At 32.6% G+C, this 26347-nt stretch overlaps 1 protein-coding gene across 2 annotated transcripts; it reads right to left on the bottom strand.

Moving 5' to 3' along the window:
• Positions 1–13276: 13276 nt before the first annotated feature.
• Positions 13277–19530, bottom strand: LOC136208997 (protein CIA1). 2 transcript variants are annotated; one of them, XR_010677342.1, is made up of 11 exons: positions 19103–19530; positions 18275–18421; positions 17643–17861; positions 17452–17513; positions 17198–17263; positions 16986–17057; positions 16299–16361; positions 15299–15368; positions 14658–14741; positions 14292–14408; positions 13277–13526 (listed from the first exon to the last, which is right to left on the bottom strand). XR_010677342.1 is itself a non-coding variant. In XM_066000326.1 (10 exons), the coding sequence occupies exons 1-10, from the start codon at positions 19331–19333 to the stop codon at positions 13455–13457; spliced, it is 1086 nt and encodes a 361-aa protein (XP_065856398.1). In that variant the 5' UTR covers positions 19334–19529; the 3' UTR covers positions 13277–13454. The 2 variants fall into 2 exon arrangements, 1 of the variants encoding a protein (XP_065856398.1); XM_066000326.1 differs by lacking the exon at positions 14292–14408 and having other exon boundaries at positions 19103–19529.
• Positions 19531–26347: the final 6817 nt, after the last annotated feature.

The raw sequence follows: 26347 nt of genomic DNA, 5'->3' as shown, positions 1-26347 counted from the left end.
ATCCACGATTTAAGAACGAAGTCTCACAAATTAAAGGGATGTGGCGCCAAAAATAAAGAGAGAATTTTCTTTTTTCCATTTGTTGTTATTTATTATGTCTGACCCAGCTCTCTATTTATAAGTTAGACTTCATTGTCTTTCAAGAATTAAACAATAATTAATTCATGTTCAGATACTGATTCTAATTGATCATTAGATTAGTATTCCTAATTAACTAATCGATTTATTAATTAGCTAGAATTATTTCGACTAAGATTTCTAATTATCTAATTTCTTAATTAGATAAATATGGGAATCCAATAAAAATTCCATCCGAACCCGAGTTTAATCCGGACGGAAATTCCTATAGAGTACGAGTTCTACTATATAGAAAAAAGAAAAATTGAAAAATGATCCACTTAAGACGTAACTGACAAGTTTCAAACCGAACAATGAAATAAATTATTTAAAAAATATAAAACAAAAAATTAACGTTGAATGATGGAGTAAGATGCAAAAATACTCCTAATGTTGATAACAATGAGCAATTTTACTCTTAATATCTAAAATTATACAATTTCACCCTTAACATTGACAGCCAAGAGTAATTTGATCCCTAAGATTGGCAAGTTTGGTCAATTTCAATTCATCAAACTCTATTCTTTGTCATTAATCTTGTCATTTAAACTTCACATGTGCGTCATTTTATAAATTATTAATAACAGATCACAAACATATGAATAGATGTGGAAAAAAATTTAAAAACTATATTGTCTTTTGTACGAGCTTGGACAAAAAATCTAAATATTTTATCAAATTTAAAATTATTAATCTCAGATGCTATTATTAAATCATAAAAATATGATCCAAATGATATGCAACTGATGCAGAATAAGGAACAGAATATATGTTTTATAATGATATCATTGACCCAATTTACTAACTTTAAGAGTAAAATTGATTTTGGCTGCTAATATTAAGAGTAAAATAGCACCATTATAAATATTAAGGGTAAAAATTGCTTCTGATTATCAATGTTACGAGTATTTTTAGGGATAAGGTGTTGATAGTTTGCGGAAATAGTAAATAGAGAGAGAGGAAGAGGGAGATCGGTAGATAGAGGTACCAAAATAGACCCATGATTTTTGGAGAAGCATCAATTTAGGCTCCACATACAAAGTAGCACCAATATGGGCTTAACATTTAAAAAATAGTAAGGTCTCGATAATGGAACGTAATACGTCATTCATATTACTCCATTACGTTCCGATTTCTCTCTCCACATACAATTGACAGAACTTAAAAGAGTAATATGAATGACGTATCACATTCCGTTATCGAGATCTAAATGGATACATTTTTTAAATATTAAACCTATATTAATACTATAGACCTATTTTGGTACTATATTTTAGGGGTGAGCATGGTCCGGTTTGGTCCAAAAACCGAACCAAACCGAATTGGACCGAACCAAATTACCTCTATTTTTTAAGACCAAACCAAATTATAATTCGGTTTGGTCTGGACCGAACCAAATTATTTCGGTCTGGTCTGGTTTGGTTCATGTTTGGACCAAACAAAGCACTAGAGACCTACAATTACTTGTACCTTCACTAACTAAACAATTATATAAAGAAAATAATCATATAATTAGTTTTTCTTTTGTATATATAATTAGTTGAGAGAGAAAAAACATGTTTAATTGTTTTTTCTTTTCTATATATAATTAGTTAATTAATTTAAAACCTTAAAAATTAAGAGTAGTACATATTATATTTCGGTTTGGTTTTGTTCGGTTTTGGACTGGACCAAACCGAACTGAACCGAAAACCAAATTAGCTTAAAAATTCAGACCGAACCAAACCAAAATATAATTCGATCCGGTTTGGTTCGGTTTTTTCGATCCGGTTTTTTCGGTCTTTAAGTTTTCGGTTCGGTTCTGCTCACCCCTACTATATTTTGCACCTTATATTTTGAATAGTTACATGTGGACCAAGAGAGTAGAGTTGTGGCTATAAAAAATTAAGAAAATATCTTCCCCGGTACCTCAAAAAAAGAAAACAAAACAAAAATAGTCACAATCTCATTAAATAATTAGAAAATGAAAGCATATTACAATATATATTTATTGAATAAAAAAAAAATTCAAAATCAAATGCTAAATTCTGATTGGCCACAACTATCACACAATCAACATCAGCCATATAATCCTAAAAAAAATCCAAGGTGTGGATACCTCTCGTTTTCTACTTCTTTTATTATGATTATTACATTTCTTTTCCTTTAATAATAATAACTTGGGAAAATTATATTGTGATTTTTTTTCAACCTATTAAATTTCTGATATTTTATTTTTCTTCACATTAAACCCGTGATTAAAAACAATAATTTTAAACATAAAAGTCGGTTAACATTTCATTTGCATTCGAAATATATATTTTTAACAGTTTTGACAATTGTGTCGACTTTCTTGACTATAATTTCTTCCCTGAGAGGTGTCGTTGGGTTCGGTCAGAGACACTCCGATAGTAAAGTCAGTATGATATTTGATAAGAGAAATGTGTAATGACAAAAGTTAGCCAACATATCTGAAACATACTCGAGTTAGGGTATTTATACTTTCTTTTTGTAACCTTTTGATATTAAAAGCGTCTTAATGAATCGATATTGTCATTACGCCTCTTAATGATTATTAATTACTATTTACGAGTATGCATTCCCCTTGGAGGAAGATATAAAGACGTTATTTAAAACCCATTTGTAACTGCCCTGATGAGATACGATACTGAGCACTCGTTTGAAGGATGGAAGATAGCCTTCAGCTGGTGAATCTCTCAGAACCAGTTACTTCTGTCGTATCTATTACATGGCGTATCGTACCTGGTAAGATTTAGGTAGTGCGATTTTATGTTGTAGATCCCTCATCTTTCTTCATTATTATATATTTACCCCAGAGATAAATCTGGATGTTATCAAGTTCAAAAACTGTTTTTTTTTATATATGATGTGACTATAAAGAAACTATAAAACCTTTTGAATTTTAAAAAGTATAATTTCGAACATATATAAAAATGAGTAACACTCTTTTAATTGAATTTGATATTACGGTTTACTAATTTGATAAGCACTTGTTAGTGACAATTCTATGCAATTAAGATAAACACATCATCTCTTTTTATATTGTATAGTTAGAATAGGTTTCTTATCGGTTTTGTATTTTTTATTCTCTTATACTTTTAAACCCATTAAGAATTCATCTTTTTCTGGCAAAACGTGTTAATGACATCCCTTATCGTGTAAAAATGATTGACTGCAAGTCTAGTTAATTCCCATGGCTACAACCCCGACTTTGTCTAAAGAATCAGGTACAATTATCCCCACAGGAAATTAATATCGAAGTGTGATTGGGGCATTACAATATCTCACTTTGACTATATTAGACCTTACCTTTTCGGTCAATAAGCTTTGTCAATTTCTTCATTGTCCAACAGATGAGCAGTAGAAGGGAGCTAAACGTATTATGTAATACATTCATGGGACGACTGATCATGGGATTGTTTTCTCCACTTCCCTAAATTGTTATGTATATTATTACTCTAATAGTGAATTGGGTTGTTATCTGGTCGATCGTCGCTCCATTGGTGCATATTGTGTCTATTTGGGAAAAATCTTAGTTTTTTGGCATACAAGAAAGAAAACGATGATTACACATTCATCTATCAAAAGTGAGTATAAAGTCGTTGTTAATGATCTTGGATATCTGAATTACTCTAGCTCCAGTCCATCCTCAATGATCTTGGATATCCCCTTCTATGTCCTATTCAACTCTAGTGTGATAATATTGGTGCTATCTATCATACGGTTAATCCATTGTCATGCGCGGATGAAGCATATCGAATTGGACTATCATTTTGTGTGTGAACACGTTCATAATGGTATTCTAAGTGTTCGGTTTATACCTATTAAGGATGAGGTCACTGATATCATAACCAAACCTCTCTCGAGTGTTCATTTTCAAGCTATTCATTCTCGTCTCACTGCTCATCCTCGGCATCAACTTACAGAGGATGCTAGTGATAAATCTACGTCATTAATTTTGTGAAAATTCTATTTTTATCATATATGCCTAGGACTAAGATAAACACATTCTTATCTTAATCTCTTCTTCTATTGTATAGTTGAATAGGTTTTTTACTGGTAGACCTGTTCAAAAACTCGTTGAGCTGCCCAACCCATCTAGGCCAGCTCTTCAAAAACTGGACTTGGACATATATATATTTCATAATAAATCCGGTCCGGTCCAAGTCCAATTAAGCCCGAACACGTAGTGGGTTGGGCGTGGTATTTATCTCAAAACCCAGGCCCTACCCTGTCCGGCTCGGATTTTTAATAATAATTTTAGTTTAATAAATTTTATAATTTAATAAACTTTATATTCAAATTTAAAAAAAAAACTTTATATTCCAAAAATAAATAAAAATTAAAATTAAACATACAAATATCTAAACCATTTAAATTCAAAACAAAGTTACAAAACTTTACACCTGTACATTTCTTTTCACATTATTAGTACCATTTGTATTCTTAAAAGAAAAACAGTGTCATTTCTTGTTAACTTGTTAAGTGTAATTTGTAATTAGCTTATGTTATGTGTTGTTGGGTTTTTTTTTTAGTAAAATAGGAAAAAAATTTAACTTTATCCATTTTATTTTCTTATATATTTTGAAACAGTGTGGTCGGACTGGGCTGGGCTGGGCTTGAGATTTGTATTTTTGGCTCAAGCCCAGTCCGACCTGAGCTCGTACTTTGAAAATTATGGGTTTAAGTTGGGTTTGGATAGAAGATATTATTGCTCAGCCCGACTAAGCCCATTCAGAGCCCAGCTCGGCACAGCCCATTAACATGGCTACTTACTAGTTTTATATTTATGCCCATCAACACTTCTAAACCTGATCAACGAATTCAATCAATACACTAACTAATTACGTGATGAGCATGGTCAGTGGTTAGGAGGTGTGACGGGTGAATTTTGGTTTTTGCACTGCAGTACTCGCAGAACTATGAGGTTTGTATTTTGGCCTTAAGTACGTATGGGCTAGGCATTACCGCTAGGTAGTATTCGAAATGGACTCTTTAGTAGTAATTCGACTTGTTAGTCATGAGGTGGTTCAACGACATCGTTTTTCTTGGCTTATTATGGCTTGTCGTGATCTATATGACAGAGATTTGGAGGTGCGACTCGTTCATATCCTACGGGAAGGGAACAAGGCAACTGATTGGATGACAAACTACGCAGTGAGTTTGAGTTTAGGTCTTCATGAGTGTGATGCGCCTCCTGCAGGCATCCAGAACATTCTTTTTTCTGATTTTTGTGGGTCTGGGCTTCCCAGAATGACCCATCTTTAAGGGTCGGTCTATTTTTAGTGTTTTCTTGGGGTTAGCTCCTCCATTGTAACCAAAAAAATAAATGTGACAAAATAAAATAAAGATCAAAGATCTGATGTGTTAAAATAAAAGACTAATAACTTCCTTCACCAAAATTTAAAATTGAAATGATTGAGATCTTAATATGTTTTTTTCCTGTGGTGAAGCTCTTAGCCTAGTGGTTGAGAGCTTACCTATTACCTATGACTAGGGAGGTCATGGGTTTGAATCACATCCAAGTCTGGTGAGAATTTTTCTTTCTTCTTTAATGTAAGTGCATTGTGCGCAAAAAAAAAAAAATTTTAAAAAAATATGCCTTTTTCCCCTATGATTATTACTAGGATTGCAATAGAGGCTGGGTGGGGCTTCTTCCCTATCTTCATCCTCATCTAGATGAGGAATCTCACCATTGTCCCTCTTTATAGAATTAGAAGTTTTTATTGTAATCTATAAAACACTAGTACAAATAATACACCAATCGTATTTTGTAAGTAATATATTAATTTATAAAATATAAAAATAAATAAAAATGATCCAAATATAAAAATAAACATCTAAACATACATATAAATATAATATTTAAATAATCTTCATGGAGATTCCCACGTAGAGATATAGTGGAGATGATCTTTTAAGATGACGACATTCCATTTCACCTTATGAGAAAACTAAATAGAAATTCTGTATCCCTGTTAAATCGAATCATGTTGGAAATGAATAATCTCCGCCCCTATTTACAACCCTAATTATTAATTATTATGTATTTTTTCTTTTACAAAAATAATTTATGAAATCAAAATATATGAACTAAATGATGAATTAAGTGCTCAAATCAAAGTTTAGATATCAACCCAGTCTTGAAGTTGGTAATATTTGACAAATTAGCTCAAACTTTATAAATTTGAAATAGATTGTCCTTGGACTAATTTATCAAATATTACTAACTTCATCACCGAGTTGATACCTAAACTTCAAATTTGGACTAAACTGAACGTGTGTGTGAACTTTATGATCCAAATTCACCGAGAAATTCTACTATGGGTCGGGACCAGTACTGGTCCCTACACTCATATCACATCAACAGTTGAGCTAATGTGACATCATCTGAATCATCGAGACCAATACTGGTCCCGACCCATTGTAGAAATTTTTCAGATTCATTGAGAAATTCTATTGTGGACCAGGACCAATACGGGTCACTGCACTCAAATAATGTCACATCAACAGTTGAGCTGACGTGTCATCATCAAAATGTTCGGGACCGATACTAGTCCCAACTCATTGTAGAAATTTTCTAAATTCACCGAGAAATTCTACTATGGACTAGGACTTGTACTGGTCCCTCCACTCAGATAATGCCACATCAACAATTGAGCTGACGTGACATCATTTAAATGGTCGGGGACCAGTACTAGTCCCGATCCATTGTAAAAATTTTCCAAATTCACCGAGAAATTCTATTGTGGACCGGAACTAGCACTGGTCCTTCCGCTCATATGATACAACATCAACAATTGAACTGACGTGACATCATTTAAATGGTCGGGACCAGTACTGGTCCCAATCCATTGCAGAAATTTTTCAAATTCACTAAGAAAATTCTACTGTAGACCAGGACAACTACCGATCCCTCCACTCAAATGGTGTCATATCAACTTGAGCTGATATGGCATCATCTGAATGGTCAGAACCAACACTAATCCCGACCCATGTAATTTTTTTTCAAATTCATCGAGAAATTCTACTGTGGATCACAACCAGTACTATATCACATCAACAGTTAAACTAACATGACATCATCTGAATGATCGAAACCAGTACTGATCTCCCGACCGCCCTTGCCCATTGTAGAATTTTCCAAGTTGACCCTTAATCCACCTAAACCAAGCCACACAAAATGGAATCCAACAAGAAGACACGTAATCTTGTCACTTACCATACAAAAGAAAACAAACTCCCCCACCCATTCCCTCTCTCTCTCTCTCCTCCTACCATCTCCTCCTCCTCCATATGAAAACATTCAATCACCAAGACTCAAAAAGAAAGCTACTTTCCACCATGGAACCAAATACCCAAAAAAACCCATCATCAATCCTTCTAGAATCAACAGAAAAACAAGATAATAATTCTAAAAATGGAGATTCAGCAAGTGAAAGACTGAAAAGACATAGAGTTGAAGTTGCAGGGAGTGTTTGGATTCCTGAAATTTGGGGACAAGAAGAACTTTTGAAGGATTGGATTGATTGTTCAGCTTTTGAAGCTTCTTTAGTTCCTAAGAGTATTATGTCTGCAAGGTCTGCTTTGGTTGAAGAAGGAAGGAGAGCTAGTAATGGAAGATTAAGAATACAAAACAGGTGTTGATTAATTTAATTAATTAAGGAATTAATTAATTATGATTTTGTTGTTGTTAATTGTTTTTTATTTGATTATATATACATTTTGATTTCCTTTTTTTTTTTTTTTTGATTAATTATTGTGTGGACATCATTTATATGTGTTGATATCATTAGAGGAATCACTATATATATTTTGTGGTTATATAATCACAGTGAAAAGTATAACAATAAATTAGGGTAATGGGGACTGAATTTTACTCATTTTATATTGTAACCACTGAACTAAACTACGGTATGACTACTGAACTTTATACTTTTTTTTTTTACACTCGTGGCTACTCAAAGGTTAAAAAATGAGTTCTTATATTAAGTACTTGGTCTTCCATGTCACTTGGAGGACTCTCAATTCACATTTGGACACGTATATGGTGACCCCACGTAATAATTAAAATAGTGGGGCTCTTATAATAATTGTGGGTCCATATTACACGTGTCAAAATATGTATGGGAGGTCCTCTATTTGACATGGAGAACCGGGTGCTTCTAATAATTTGATGGTCTCAAAATAAAAAATTCTAAGAGTTAATAATATTCTACGGAATTTTAATTCTTGAAATTTTTTGTTTTGGGGTTATTTAGGTATTGTTTGGTTAGGAGAGAGAGTTGAATTTTTAGAGTGAGAAAGCTTCAAAAAAGTTATTTTGAAAATAAAAAATGTGGTTTCATGGTAAATATCGTTCTGAACGACTTTAATTGTTGAATATTTTTATTTTGAGGTGGTTAACGGTCATTTTAAGGAGTTAGTTAAAATTGAGTGGTCATGAGTGTTAAAAAGTGTAAAATTCAGTGGTCATAACGTTAAGAATTAAAGTTGAGTGGTTATAATGTTAAAATGGATAAATTTCAATGGCCATGGGTGTAATTTATCCAAATAAATTATGAAGATTTCTAAAAGAGCTAATCATATTCTAAGAAACTTTAATTCTTGAAATTTTTTAGATGTCGTTCTGAACAACTTTAATTCTTAAATATTTTCATTTTGAGGTCGTTAATGGTTATTTTGAGAAGTTGGTTAAAGTTGAGTGGTCACGGGTGTTAAAAAGTATAAATTTCAGTGATCATGACGTTAAGAATTAAAGTTGAGTGGACATATTAAAATGGATAAATTTCAGTGGCCATGAGTGTAATTTACCCAAATAAGTTATGAAGATTTGTAAATGCAATCATCCTAGTTTAAAAGTGGATTTCTATTTTGTGAATTCTGTTAAAAGTTGTTGCCTAACTATTTATGTTTGGAAATCATCTGTAACATTTAAAAAAGCTAATTTGACTAAAAAATTTATCCAAATATTTTTTAACTGCAAATTTCAGAATCTATTTGCAAAATTTGACTGCAAATTTCAGAATCTATTTGCAAAATTTTAGACCGCTGACTGTTTTTACAAATCGATCGTGTTATCTTTTATATATATATATGATATAAATACTAGAAAAATGGTTTTTGTGTCAGTTGTATTGTCTCCATTTATAAGTTTTCGAAATTGTCATTATCTATCTAAGATGCACCTCTAGTGTACCAGTTCATTGTGACCACGAATGCTGGATTGGAGTGTATATTGGCAGAAAGTAATTGAAACTATAGTTGTAATAGTCTGATCATTGCTTTAGCTCGAATCCAACATCTTAGACCACGAGAATATAAACTCACCTTAGTAATAAGATCTAGTTACTCTCTCCTCGTCTTATGTGCAATTCAGTTCATTCATGCTCATATTACTATTTCTTATAGCTGCACAAATGGTTGTTCTTTGCTCGTGCCTTTTACTCCGATGTCACCCAATTCGGTCATTATAAACGTACTAGCTTCTATTTGGTTCATTCCCAAATCACACATCATACATGAAAAAGCAGCTATACTACCGATGTAATAATCCTAATTTTTTGAGTACTTGTACCTTGTTTTATAATATAATTTTTAAACTTTAATTAGTTTAACTTTTTTTTTGGTAAATTATAAATTTGGTTGAATTTGGAGGCTCATTTCTATATTTATACTAAATACATCATCCATTACATATTTAACTATTTCAATATAGACTTTTCCAAAATACCCTTTATATATATATATATATAACATTTAGCAATATATTTTTCCTCTTCCTTCACAACTTGATTGAATAATATTCTCTGTCTTCATAGCTCGCGGTAGTTGTGCATCTATTGTTCGTGGTTCATAACATATAGTGTGATAGCATTGTTTGAATTCATCTGGCAATATTCTATGAAACACTCAACATCACTTGAATCAACAATCGGAACTACTATTCTAGGAACTTTGTTTGGACCGTATGTAGTTTGCATTAGACCTCGGCATTGGCCGGGCTGGGCCTGTCGGGCTTGTGATAAAACCTGATAAGCCCAAGCCCACACTAATTAGAGTCGGGCTCGGGCTCGGGCTCGGACGGGCTCGGGCCTAAAAAAGGAATCCCAAGCCCGCCCGCCCAAGCCCATATCTATATTAAAAAAAATTCAATTAAAATAAAATACTCATTTTTTTTAATAAAAAATAATAAACATAATAGTTAATAAGTCTTAGAAAATTATAATAAACTAATAGTTAAATTCAAAATAAAATTACAACATAACAATAAAAAAGTGGATTGCTATTCGTCGCCCCTATTTTCCTTACCGTCGCCTCCTGTTTGACATTTTTGCCCTTTTCATTTTTCATTCAAAAAAGTGAAATTCTCTCAACCACGAAGAACAAAACGAAGAAAAATCATGCCTCCAAAACAAGGAAAAATAATTGAACATCTAAGTTTCGTATTTACCAATAATCTGAAATTTAACGAATTTAACTTGAAACAGAATTTTTTTTTCGTTGAATTTGCACTAAACAGGTAGCCCATACGGTCCGGTCCATGGACCGATAGCATGAACTACCCGTTTTCACCTAGGCAAAATAGGGTGGGCTACCCGTTTTGCCTAGGCAAAATAGGGTAGTCTACCCGTTTTGCCTAGGCAAAATAGGGTAGTCTACCCGTTTTGCTTTAGAAAAAATGGGTTTATTTATTTATTTTTTTAATTATAATAAATATTAATTATAGATAAATTATGTAGTGATTGAAAATAAAAAATACGTATTGAAGTGTCCAATTAATTTTTATTTGGTAAATTATATTTATTTATTTACCTTTTAGAACGTAAATTTAATTATACGTAAATTATGTAATTTATCTATAATTAATATTTATTATAATTAAAATAAATAAATAAATAAATCTATTTTCCCTAAAGGAAAACGGGTAGCCTACCCGTTTTCACCTAGGCAAAACGGGTAGGCTACCCTATTTTGCCTAGGCAAAACGGGTAGTTCATGCTATCGGTCCATGGACCGGACCGTATGGGCTACCCGTTTAGTGCAAATTCAACAAAAAAAAATTCCGTTTCAAGTTAAATTCGTTAAATTTCAGATTATTGGTAAATACGAAACTTAGATGTTCAATTATTTTTCCTTGTTTTGGAGGCATGATTTTTCTTCGTTTTGTTCTTCGTGGTTGAGAGAATTTCACTTTTTTGAATGAAAAATGAAAAGGGCAAAAATGTCAAACAGGAGGCGACGGTAAGGAAAATAGGGGCGACGAATAGCAAAACCCAAAAAAAAATAGATAGAGTTAGAGAATATATATATGAGGCATTTAAATAAATATTAAATTTATAAATGTATATAGATAACGGGCCGGGCCGGACCAGACCAGACCCGACGGGTATTTATATAGCCCAAGCCCGTCCATTTTCTAGGCGGGCTTATTCGGGCTTGGGCCGCGCTGGGCCTGGCACTAACTTTATGTGTCCAGGCCCGGCTAAATGGGCCTGGGCTCGGGCCGGGCGGGCGGGCTCATCGGCCCATGGTGAGGTCTAGTTTGCATAGTCATACGTACGTCAAATGATGTTGAATCAATACGTGCAGAAGTGTAGACTCTCTTTTGAAGCATTTCGAAGTTGATTTTTGTTGAAAGTCGAAGCAACTTCGATTCACCTCTTCATATGTCATGTCTTTTCTGATGGTTATCAATTCGTCGTTCCACATGATCACATAAGAAATAGTCTACTGTTAAAATAAAAACATATTGTCAAACAATATTAAAGACGCGAGGAAAAATGCCAAAAAAATATGCTTCGCATTTCATATAACCGCAAAGTAATGATACAACTGCGGAGTCGCAATCCTTCACATTTATGCAAACTGCAGACCTTATTTTTTGATGTAATAGCTTCGCAGTTTACAATTCTGCGAAGTAAACGAATAAACACTGATAACCTAGAAAATGGTAAAATTTTACTTAAAATAGATAAAAGTACCCTATACAAAGTAATTTTATGATGTAAAATCAATAAATTACTTGCATGAAGAACTTGAATCTTGGATTAATGTATGAAATTGAAGGATAGCAAATAATTGGAAAAAGAGAGAAAGAAAGAAAGAGGAAGAAGAAATAGCTAAGTGTTATACATAATATATAAAAGGTATTTCGGAAAAATCCATATTAAAATAGTCTATATATATAACAAATGTTGTAATAAATTTAAATATGTAAATAAGCCTCCAAATTGGACCATATTTGTAATTTAAAAAGAGATTAGTTTAGTTATTATTGCTTGATAATTTTCATAATGTTAAAAGATAAATAGTATCCAACAAATTACAAATCTGTAAAGTTGGGAATTTCATATCTAATTTCCTAATTAATAAGATAAATATGCATTTCTCAATGATAGCTATGGATTCATTTAAAAAAAAGCCTAAATATATCATGAATATCTGAATTTGATTCAAATTGAATTTATGTAATCATTTAAAGCAACGTATTGATTTCCTAAACTTTATGTCTGAATCTCTTCACTCTGCCATGTAGCAAAAATAAAAAACTAATAAAAAAACAACGTGAATTACTATTTACCACCCTCAAATTACTAGTTACCACTCTTTATTGGACAACTTTTCCCTTTTCATATTTACCACCCTCAAAAACTATGAATAGTTTCTCTTCTGATCAAAACTGAAATTCTGAAAATAATAAATGAGTTGCAACCCAAGAATCCCGGAAATAGATGATTACGAATCGGAAAAATTGGACAAGGTACATTTTTCATGAAAATATACGTTATTTCCCCTAGGCGGCCACGGAAACCGCCCGGAAGTCAGGCGGTTTCCGTGACCGCCTAGGGCATTTTTCGTAACATGACCATTTTCTGTGACCAAATGGTTTTTGAAAGAAAAATATGAAAAGGTCAAAATTGTCCACTAGGGGACGGTAAATAGCAACACCCAAAAAGAATTGGTCTAATCATCTAGTATCCTAGGTCCGACAACCCAAACTAATCCATATTCAAGCCAGGTATGTCGCTTTCGGAAAGCAAAGCTCTCCGATCAAGTGTTTTAATCACAAATGATTCCCATCTCCGGGGTTCGTAACCTGATTCGTGTCCTTTAACCACTTGGTGGTGAACCAAAAGGCAAATAAATGAGCAAAATATAAGACAAAACTGTAGCCTTTCAGCTGTAATAATTGAAGAATCACTGGCAATCCCTATTACACAAATAATGCTGCTGCTTCTTGATTTGCATAGAATCAAGAAAAACTGTTTCTACAACTCTATCAACCATTACACATATCACAAATCTTACAAAAACTAAATAAAGAAAGGGTTGTATCAGGCAATTTTTGCCAGCTCCCATACCTTTATGGTTCCATCGTCACTCGTAGAAGCAAGAAGACGATTTTCCTGTCAGATTTCAGGAACATGCAATCATCAGTAGGGTGTCAAAATGGATTGTTTTGTCATAATCATATTATGCGATCTATATATGCAACAAATATGATGATCTTGTCAAACGGGTCGTATCAGAAATTGACAGCAAAGTTAACTAATAAACACCAGGCACATTAAAAAATATGCAGAACTAATAAATGTGAAATGGATTTATTGTCTCCAAATAAAACTTACTCAGAGCTACTAAATGATAGGGCTGTAATCGAGTCGAGTTGAGTCGAGTTTTGGCCTGCTCATGCTCGGCTCATCAGAAAATTGACAAACTCGAGCTCAACAGCTTGCTCGCGAGCTTGTTCACGAGATCTGCTCATGAGCATCTCGTTAATTCTGTTCATGAACTTCGCTCGCGAATAGGTCATTGATTATTTTCATGAATTATGTTTATTTGAAATTTCTTTAACAAAAAATTACATAATTTTAGAACCTACAAAACCTCGTTTTTATATTCCCCCTTTATAGAAATATTACTATTAGAAAAATAACCGAATCAAACTTGCTTACGAGCGTGTTCATGAACATTATAGTCGAGCTTGTTCGTAGTGCTCAAGCTCGGCTCATTTATAAATCGCCAAACACAGTCAAGCTTTTATCGAGCCGAACACCCGAGCCGCTCATGAGCAGCTCGGCTCATTTACAGCCCTACTAATCGATAAAAAAAGATCCAAAATTGATGGGTTTTTCTTTAAACAACTGTTTAAGGATAAAAATAACTATTACCTCCTGTTTGAAAAGGTTCACTAAACCCATGAATTTTGTTGTTTGAAACAGGGGAAAAAAATGGGCTACACCGAATAGCTAAATCGAATACCCTCTACATATAAACTAACCCTGTTTCTGGAAGCAAATGAAAAATCTGAGTCAATATATGGTAGTCTGGAACAGTGGAAGGATTATATATCAGTTTGTTTCTTGTGTACTGAGTAGGCAAAAAGCTGTTTTCATAAATCAATCGCAGTAGAAAACCATGCTGACTTCACCACATTTTCGGTTCACAAAAAGACGCTCAAATTAGAAACGTTACTGTTACAGATTATACAGCACCTAATGACCCATATAATCCACATATTTCAGAAGAAATCTTACCCCAGGAGCCCACTGGACTGAATTTATGTCCATATCATGAGCCTTTTCTCTTTTCAATAGTAGTTTATATGAAGAGTCAGTGACCTGCAACAAAGATGATACGGCGTTTTCAATGTAATTTTTCTCATAAGTTAAAAATTAGCCAAAATATAACTAAAACAATGGTATGTAAAATTTCCAATATCCATGATTGCAAAATGTTCACAAAATCCAATTTCCTTTAAGCTCCTTAAAAATGCTTCACATGTATATACTCAGAAAATTGTTTATTTCGTTTAAATTTCAGATGCTAGGCCTTTGATGAAGATGTAAGTCCTTGTCAACAAACAAACATTCTTGCTTAGAAAGAATGAAACATCCTTTAAACGAAACATGCATGAAGCATGAATAAAAACCAGATAAATTTCTGGCCAGAACTTAAATGTGTGATTCTAATGACATGTACAATAATATCTGAATTTCATAACACAACAAGATATATACATCTACACAGACAAATATAGAATCTAAACATGGCCATATGTGCAAACTTGAAGCACCACAAGTAACACTGGCGTGATGTATTATCAAATCATTTTTAGTTAAAATAACCCAAGTTGTTATCATAATACAACTTATTTTAGGGTAAAATGATATATTACCAAATCATCTTTACTGTCCACAAAAAATCGGATGGCATCATCAGCTGCTCCGCTGGCTATAATACCTTCCCTGTCACATTCATATACCACATTAATGTATTTGATTCAATATCTGAAGGAAAATGAAAAATCATAGTAATGCAGATAATATTAGCATCAAAATGTGCAGAAAAAGACAAACACTTGTATGTACCAGGAGGGGATAAATTTGGGCATTTGCCAACTTTGAAAACTGTAGGGATTGACCCACAACCCAACACTCCTTTTTTGGAGTGTGGTTACCACCAAGCCATTGATTGCATGGTGGTTAAGGAGCTCCATATTAACACAACAAGAATAAAAACAAATAAATAAACTGATATCTTTAACTAAAAGTGCCAGTCATTGAAAAAAATTTCTTTTCCTTTTCTCAATTAAGAGAGTAATGCGGTCAGTTCAATAGAGATAGAAAAGCTGAATCATATTGAAACAAAAGAATCCACTGCAAGGTTACTTGGGCTGAGTTTAAAATTTCATTTAAGTTCCACATATTTCCATTGCTACTATTTTGGTATATCAATCCCAGAAGGTTTATGAACTTCACAAAATGATGAAATTGCGATAATTTGCAAGAGTCGAGATACATTCGCAAGAAAATCAGTTGTTTAAGACTCCAAGGGAATGGCTACCATCAAGTCACGATGCAATGAAGCCTCAGACAAAAAGAATTACTTATCCTTTTCCCGCTGAAGTTTAGAACAGTAAAAAACTAAAAAACTATGGACTGAAGATCCAATAGAGAAGCCCAAGTAAACCCATTTTGCCTATGCTATTAACAGAGCACACAATGACACAAACTCAATGGCCATATATTGATTAACTTTTCATTGTCTATACACAATTTTGTGTGTCTGTCTGTTTGAGAGAGGTGGTTTGGTATTTTTCAACTGGAACAGGAAAAAGTATATGCATAACATGATGAGTAGAAAATCACTCCTACAATGAATTTAAGTTTTGATACCTGGACCAATGAACCGAAAATATAGTTCGATCATGATAACCTGAGAGAGTGCAAGCATGAACCCTGAAAAACAAACCATATTATCAATAATAGCATCAAATGAAACTAAAAGCGAAAATCCCATAGGGATGCATACTATATTTATTTATTTATTTTGACACAGATGCATACTATAGTTGATGACACCAAATTATGTGCTATTGTTAAGGAACTAAGTTATTAAGATTCATAAGAATTTGCTAATTTCCATAGCAAGTGGTGCTTTTCTTGCATTTTGAAACATGCTACATAATCATGTACCACACTATTCCACATTTCCTGAGTCCTCCAACTTTTCAAAAGAATTAAAACTAAGTTGTTTAACTGCAAGCAGTATGAAGTGCTCAAGATTCCAAAACTATTTCTTATTGTAACTATCATACGAATATAGTTTGGCAACAGGGAAGTAGTACAATATATAATGCCAAATAAACGCTACGTCACTTGGCTAAACAAAACCAAATCTTTGATTGATGAATCATTCACAAAAAGGCTCCACTGTTATTTCAATACCATTGCAAAATAGCTTCCAGGCGTCCAGTGTGTAGCTTGACATTTTATCAATACCCTCGTAATTAATTGCAGAACCTTTTTCTTTCTTTAATTGTGCTATAGTTATCTTATTAAAATTAAGTGCATATTCCTCACCAAGGTGCATAGTCACCGTCAGATGCCGTCCATCCAATATCTGTTTTCCATATCTTTATAGTAAGATCATCACTGCAAACAAAGCCAGATTCCTTTAGGTTCACCTTGCAACAGTTATTCTGATTATGTTTGTGAAAGAATTCACTAGCATCTAGTCAAAAATCAATCCCAATACTAATCAATATCTAAACAAGGAAAATGGTTCCACGTACCTACAAGTAACCATTTTGTCTCCTTCAGCATTAAAAGAAAGAGCCCAAACTGTTGAAGTGTGACCACTGAAAAGGAAACCAACCGTTTTGAATTAGGATAATCACCATATCACAAATAAGCCACAAAACATATGCAAGGACAAGAAGAAGATAAGGATGGGTGGAGAAGAGGAATAAGAAAAGATAGGAGCATGGAAGGCAAGGAAGGAGAATGGGGATGGGGATGGGGATGAAGAGAGTGCTAAGGAGAGTACTTGTTAAGTTCACCCAAGGTTTGAAGACAGCGCCAGTCACCATCACCATCCTCAGCCCAAACCTGTGAAACAACAATTATTTTACTGGAAAATTTACTCCAATGCTTATATATTTGAGAATAAGAAGAAAAAAAGTCAAATATTAATAAAAATAAAACAAAATATGCAAAGACAGTTTAATCCACACACACCTTGATAGTGTTGTCATAGCTGCAAGAAAATAAAATGTCCACGGTTGGATGCCACTTAACCATTTTAACATCATGTGTATGACCTTGCAATACTGAAGCACATTCATATTCATTCCCTGGCATTACTTCCCAAATCCACACAGTTTTATCTCGACTGCATGTAGCAAGCAAGGACCCGGAAGCATTCCAAGACACACTTTTGACTTCATTTTCATGACCCTACCAGCCAATCAAAAATAAATCCAATGGTGAAAGAAACTAGTTAAAAAAGGGGAGGAGAGCATATTCTACTATTCTGGTACCACAAATTTAAGAGCAATTTTAAAACTGTCATGGAACCACTTGAACTAAAAATTTAAGCTGGACTTGAAGCGTGAACAACACATGCACATCTTACTATGTGTTGAAATTTAATCAACAAATGGGGTTGCCAAGAATCGAACCCTTAATCACTTGGTCAAAACCACTTGAAGAACTAAAAACTTAAGCTGATAGTTAAAGGCCCAATTCATATTAACATCTGACAAAAACCATATTTATGATCCAAGGTCTAGAGTGTATTTAAAAGTGGCAGCCATGACTCTGCATTTTTCAGATGAAGAACACATAGCACATTCAAATGAGAGGCATACTTCCAAAGTAGAAATACATTCAAAATCTCCTCCAATATTTTCCCAAATGGCAGTGGTGGCATCAAAGCTTGCAGTAGCCAACAATTTCCCAGATGGTGACCAGGCACAAGATCTAACAGTTCTAGTGTGTGTTTCATCCAAAACTGCCTGCATAATCAAATAATTTCATTATGAATTCCCAAGTATGATCATCCAATTCTTAGCATAAACAGCATCAAGCTTTTACATTAACCATCAAAACTAGCATGGGGAAAAAGCGCATGATTGATATCATTGTATGACTAATGGACTGTACAGCCCCTGCCAAGCTCAACAACAAACCAACCACATAATGGTAATCTTAGGCATCCACTTGAGCAAGTCAGTACTTGTTGTACGTTTGCAATGAAATTCCAACATTAATAAGATTGAAGAGAAAAGCATACATAAATGGAGGAGATGTATAAATTTGTTACTGATATAGCCAAAGATATAATCTGCAAATCTTAACAATTCAGCCTGTATAACTAATTAGCATATTTGTTCTGTAAGTGAATGAATAAAATAATATCCCCTTGCGCTGAAATCCAATAAAGTTAGCATCTCAAACAGTTTCTTTAAAAAAAAGGAAGTCCCACAGAAAACTACAGCAATATCAGTTCAATTTTGGTTATAAAAAAGAAATGTTCCTTGCAAGGAAATTTCTCAAGATCATTTAAACTTCTAACATCCGGGAGACAATAATTGCTCAACTGAACCACTTAATTTCAGAAATTCACAGTAGTAGCAGTTCTATTTTGACTTAAAGAATGGCATTAAGTCGGTAACCAAGAAGGAACAATATCAAACCTTGCATTCCCAAGAGCGAGAGGAAGAGCTCCGCTCCCAGATTCGAACAGTCTTATCGCCACTACAAGAAGCGAAGACCGGAGGAACTCCACCGGTTCCGGTGGCGGGATTCCACGCAAGACTCCAAACCCTATCGGTGTGGCCGTGGAGACTTTGAATCTCCTTGAGCTCAAAGTTGCAGCTTCCGTCAACTAATTCCATGGCGCCAGTTGTGGAAACCGGAATACTCATATCCGATTGCAGAGAATTGGATAGTGATCGGACTGGACGATTGATTTGAGTTGAAAATGGTGGCGAGTGAAGAAGTTGGAGTTTATCTCTCTTTTGCTGTTCTTCGGCGCAGTAAAACGACAGACAGGTTGAAAATTAAGCACAGCAACAATAATCTTCCTTCAAGTTTGAAAGAAATTCATGTATTTTTATTCTTCAAATCCAAAATAAATTTGGAAATAGAATCTATTTTAATTTATACTCTTCATAATCATTAATCTATTTTTATTCTTTCTACCCTACTCTCAAGTGTCGAAACAGTTTATCTTCTACGTGGATTAATAGATCTACTTTGTTGCATCAAAAAAAAATTGACTGAGATCCGAATGTTCGGAATGATGTAAGGGTGCCTTTGGTTTAAACTTCGGAATGGGAATCGGAATGTGACGGAATCAGAATCGGAATGACTATTTATTTAGTCTGTTTGGTTGAATCTATTCCTTTTGGAACTATTTGATTCTCTAATGAACGGAATCGGAATAAATATAATTTTTATTAAAAATAATTTATTAAATAATAATAATTATTATAATTTTAATAAAAAAAAGTATAAAAAATAAATAAATTCAAATTGCATCTATGACTTAGAATATATAAGGATTTATGACATATTAGTATTATAATAGGAATGCGAACTATGTTGAATTCATTCAACTGTAAACTAATTTTAATGTCACACATTATAAAATGATTTTAAATAGGATTTTAGGTTTATTAAAAAAAAAAAAAACCAGATCGTGGGTGTGGGAGGTTTAGGGAGGGAATCAAGTTGATTAATAGGGTAAGGAGGGGGAAACATTAAATCCCATGTTTAAAGGAACCCGAATCCCATTCCAATCTTAATATTAGTTAACCAAACATCTACAAAGGGAAAATTTCATTCCCATTCTCATTCCTTATCCTCATTCTCTCCAACCAAACACTCCCTAAATGCTGAAGATTGGATTGCATCTACTTTTGTGCAGATTTCGATTTACGATAAATATATGTTTTATTGTTGTTGTGTGTTTTGTGTTTTTTAATTTATGGCATTTTTTGCTCTTTGTGGCCGTTTCAGTCTTTTTGTAGATCTTGTAAGGATTGATTTCTGTTTTCTTTTAAACAAAATAATCACTTCATTAAAGAGTAAAGGAAGCATCCAAGACCAATGAATAAAAGAATTAGCATAGGAACGTGTGTTTCGTGCCATGGCATGAGCTGCACCGTTCGCTAACCTTGAAACAAACTTCACCTTAAAACTATGGTGATTACCAAGAATATCTCGCACATCACTAATAACCTGGCCAAACTCTGTTAGATCCTTTCATTGTGTGAGAATTGAGTCTAAAACTACTTTAGCATCGGTTTCAAATATAACCTCAGAATAGCCTAATGACAATGTAACCAATGCTTTCCTTCAATGCAAGTGCTTCTGCCATTTTAACCGAAACCACTCCCTTTATATGTGTACTATATCCTTGAATAAAGTTACCCATATAGTCACGCAGTAAAGTTCCTACACAGATAACTCCTTCATTTTGAAAGATAGCGGCATCAACATTACACTTGACAAAATTACAAGGCGGTGGGATCCAGTGCGCAGTCGAAAGAATTCCCTCCCCTTGCTTATTATTCTGCCAAAGATCAGATTGGCGGGAAATTTCTTAAATTTCCTGCATTACTGCTACTGTTGGAGTCGCTGCCCGCATGTGTCCGTGATAATCCTACACCAAATCAGCAGTCCACACGGTGAGGTGTCGTTCTGGTCACGTCGTCGTTACAGCAGGGAAGAACGCCAACCGCAATACTCGTCATGTTCGCCAACTGTCCAGATTCAGGAGCCCGTCGTTCCCGTCTAGTGTGTTGTGCGTTTTACGCAAAAGTCGTGTGTGAGCCGTGTTCTGCAGCCGATCCAGATGTGATACGATTTTGAGTGAAAACAGCGACCTCATCAACCTGTTGCGCCTCCGCGACACCTGCAAGACAGAAACGATTAGTATTAAAAACTCCCACACTAGAGGTACTCACTATATCAGAGTACTGAGTCGCTTCCATTCTGCCATTTCCCTCGTTAATCTTAGTTCTGCTGGCCCCTCTAAACCCATCATTACCTCCAATATCCCTCTCTGATCTCCTTCTTTCATCACTCTGAACTCCAGTTGTCGCTTTCTTGGCTGTCTGGGCATCTAACCAATCATTAATAAAATGAATTGAAGATTTGACAACCGCTGCAGACATACAATCCTTGTGATTCCAAAGTTTTTTGTTCCTAGTCTGCCAAATTGCCCACAACACTGCAATGCTCTTCTTAATTATGCTACTATGGGAAAACTCACACATGTGTAGTGCCCAATCTTCAATATATTCCCATTCCTCCCCAGGTGGTGATATTCCGACCTCGTGCCAACATAATTTGGCAAACTCATAGAGTCATAGCCAGCAAACAAATGCCAACCATGTTCTACATCATTATGACACAATAAGCAACTTATTGAGATGGGAACTCTTCTACTTGCCAGTCTGGACCATAAAGGTAGAATTCCAGCCATTAACTTCCATGCAAACAATTTAATTTTAGGAGGTAGCTCCTGTTTCCAAAGTATTTTCCATCCTTCAATTTCCCTCTGATTATCACGTGCCGACAGCTGTAAGTTATAACCTGACTTGGACAAATAAACACCATTAGCTGTGTAATGCCAGATCAACCTATCCATCTCTGTAGAGAACGGAATAATCATTGAACCGGTAGCCCTTGCCATCTCTTCATCAAAACAACTCTCCAGCTTTCCCCGGTCCCAGATCTTTGAGCCCCTAATAAACAGCTCTGCAACCCTTACCTCTCTATTTTCCACATTTTCAACAGGGCCGCTCCATAATCTCTCCTGATTCCATATCCATGTGTCCTGGTGGGCCACAACCTGGTCTCCTCTTCCTATTTGCCATCTCAAACCTGCTTTTAATCTCTACTGTTGTTTTCTTGTTGTAATTATTCTGTCTTAATCTGATAAAGTTATAAGCATTTTCATAAAAAAAAGTACTTATTTTTTATTTCATTATTTTACAAAACTCAAAAATGAAGAAACGAAACAAAAGCATATATTAAAGTTCGGTTCTTTTTTACTGAAATTAAGTAAAATGAACTGGACTGAACTGAATGCTACTGAACTGAAATGATAAATTTTATATATAAATAATTATAATTATAATAAATTATGATAAATTATATATATAATGATAAATAATAAATTATATATAAATAATGATGAATTATAATAAAGAATGAAGAATTATATATAAAGAATGCTAAATTATAAATAATATAATATATATATAAATAATTATAATAAATAATGATAAATTATATATATAATAAATTATAAATTATAGATAAATAATGATGAATTATAATAAAGAATGCTTAATTATATATAAAGAATGCTTAATTATAAAGAATACGTAAAATATATATAAAGAATGCTTAATTATATATAAAGAATGCTTAATTATAAATAATACGTAAAATATATATAAATAATTATAATATAAATAACTATAATTTTAATAAATAATGATGAATTACATATAAATAACACTAAATTATAAATTATATATAAATAATTATAATTATAATAAATAATAATAAATTACTGAATTAAACTTAATGCTACTGAAATGGACTAAACTGAACTGAACAAAATTAAGCAACAAAGAACAGGGTCTAAGTAGTTATAAAACGAAGAGTCATGAAAAAGTTACTCTCAAATAATCATCTCTCAACAATGTTTGGATGTTCGGCAGAGCTTAGTGGAGGGTCGACAAGCCAATTAGATGATCAAAAGCACAATTTTCCAAGAAATTTGAATAATGATTCGTCTTTATATAAATGTGATAAACTCGAAATGAGCCATCGACGATTGAATGTTACAAACTAGGGCATGACACGGGTGATGCATAGGACACTGCCCTCAAATCAAAGACTTCATTTAAGGATATCGTTTATACATTCGAATTAATAATACGAATGCTCACATTACTTCTTCTAACGCAAATAACGATTAAATATTAATGGCTCATTTGTTTCAACTGCTCGTACTTGCTGTTTGTTATTATTGTTAGCTGTTTGCTGTTACGGATAGACAGCTACCAGCCATTAACAATCAACTAAATTTCACTATACATATAGTTAAATCACCTAAAAAATCAATTAATCATTAATGTAATAAGTTAACTGCTAAGCTTTACTATACTTGTCACATTTGACCTTAAATTAAAATATTTACTAATTTTCAGTTTATTTTTAAAACTTTTAGGTCTCGTTTGGTACGACATAATGCGTGTTGTAATGGCATGCCTATTACTACTACCATGCTTGAATTAGTCATATTGTTTTTGTCGTAATGAAATTACAAATACATCATTCAATTTTTGCTTTACAAATTTATGTAATGGACATTACATAAAAAAATAGGCATGAATCCATATTACGACTAGTCTTAATATTTTAATTATTTATATTTATTATCCATAATTCGTATTAAATGGTAAAACATAAAAGGAGAAAAACATGAAAATTGGAAAAAATATGAAAACGAAAAAAACGAAGAACGTGAAAAATGAGAAAATGAGAAAAAACTCGAAAGATGAGGAAAACATGAACCTGCAAAAACGGAAAAAATGCAAAAAAAAAAAAGAAAAAAAACGTGAAAAACCAAAACACGAAAATCGAAAAATCGAAAAACGTGAAAACACGAAAAATAAAAAAATGGAAAGAACAAATAAAATTAACAAGTTATTAACCATTATATATGGATGATGTTAGAATTGTCAAAATGGATAAATGGGTTAACCCAATTCATTTAATATATGTGTTAACACAACTCAACTCATTTAATAAATGAGTTGGATAACCCGTTTGATAAATGGGTGGACATAACACAGCTCATTTATTAAACGAGTTATACAAGCTAACTAATTTAACTCAATTAATTAAATCTAAGCAAATTTTGATTTAAATACAATGAAAATTAAAAATCACCATATTGCATTAAAATTCAACATATCTAACTCGTTTAACTTGATTAACTAAATATAATAAAATTTAAATTAAAAATTGTAAAACGGAAAAACGAAAAAAAGATAATGTTAAAATGTGAATAGAGATGTAACCAACGGTATAAGAGATGGCTCCCGATAGCCGGGGTATTGGCACCTTGTGCCTTCTGCCAAACACAAAAAGCTAAAAGAATATGAAAAACACGAAAACATAAACAAATGTTAAAACACGAAAACGTGAAAAAAAAATATGAAAAAATACGAAAACGTGAAAAACATGAAAAAATGTGGAAAACGTGAAAAAAAACAAAAAACTATTAATAACACGAAAACATTTAAATATGCAAAAAAAACATGAAAATGTTAAAACAAGAAAACATGAAAAACACAAAATGTGAAAACCATGAAAAACGTAAAAACAATGTTAAAAACACGAAAACATGAAAAAATACAGAAAAGCGCAAAACACGAAAATCTAAAAATAATAATTAATTTTAAAAATACGAAAATGTGAAAAAATGCGTTTTAACGTTTTTTCACGTTTTCGTGTTTTTGACGTTTTTTTATTGTTCACGTTTTTTGTATTTTTCGCGTTTTTGTCACGCTTTTTTGGTTTTTCGCATTTTTGCGGTTTTCACATTATTTTCGTTTTTTCTGTTGTTCTTTTTTTTCCGCTTTTTCATGGTTTTTTCACGTTTTTGTATTTTTCATATTTTATCACTTTTTCATGTTATTCAACGTTTTCTTGTTTTCAGTTTGTTCATGTTTTTGAATTTTTCATGTTTTGTCACGTTTTCGTGTTATTCACATTTTTTGTGTGTTTTTTCCGTTTTTGTTTTTTTTTATCGTTTTTGCATTTTCTTGTTTTTTACATTTTTTTTATTTTTCGTATTTTATCACTTTTTCATGGTTATTCACGTTTTTTCATTTTTTTTAATTAACCATTAAATATATTAAGTTTCTAACTAGTTTTTCATTTTTTGTTTCGTTTTTTCACGATTTATCATTTTTTTACAAATTATTAAATGGGTTAATAGAGTCAACTCAACTAACTCATGACCTAACAGAATTATTATAGGGCTATTTACATGAAAATTATATCTGATTATAAAATTACAATTAAATCATATTACAAAACTTAATTCTCAATATGTTATTATTTTCTATGTATCACAAATAAAGTACGATTTTATCTCTTAATTTATAAAGTTTAGATCTCAATTCATAAATCGTAAACCTTAAAAAATACTATATATTAGACCTCTAATTCATAAAATATAGTTTTTAAAATATATAAAAAAACAATAGTTTTCTTAGTTTGACATTATTTAAATTAGTACTTGACATAGTTGTAAATATTTTTTTTTTTTGAAGAAAGTTGTAAATAATTTTTAAAATATGAATTTTGGTGTAAATTTTCCTTTATTATATGGGTTAGGTGGGTCGCCTCATTTATGATTCAATTCATAAATGGATCAACCCTAATTCATTTAATTGCGAATTAAACGCAGTCGTTAAATGGATTATAATCTATTTTGACCCCTTTAGATGATGCTCTCATACATTTATATTTAGTGTAATAGTAACTACACTTCATCAAATTTTTTTAAATTTGTCAAACCAAACATAATAATAAAATTACTATTACATTCCATTAAATTACAACTTTGGTTACATTATATTACGTTACAGCGTATCAAACGGGTTTATTGTTCAATTTGATGAACTAAATATTATTAATAACTAATATTAATTTTTGAAGAAAATTAATAACAATATTCTAATTTTTTTTTATATAAAAGTAATTCATATACTTTTTTTTTAAAGCTAAAAATTCATATACTTTTTAAAATATATTATATTTATTAAAAAAAAAATACAAGTCCGGGTCGACCCGATGACTTCCCGAAAATGTATGGATCGGCATACAAAACTCATCAGGCG

The sequence above is a fragment of the Euphorbia lathyris genome, chromosome 10, assembly GCF_963576675.1.
Source record: "Euphorbia lathyris chromosome 10, ddEupLath1.1, whole genome shotgun sequence".
Taxonomy (NCBI): domain Eukaryota; kingdom Viridiplantae; phylum Streptophyta; class Magnoliopsida; order Malpighiales; family Euphorbiaceae; genus Euphorbia; species Euphorbia lathyris.
This window is presented reverse-complemented; position numbering and strand designations above follow the sequence as displayed.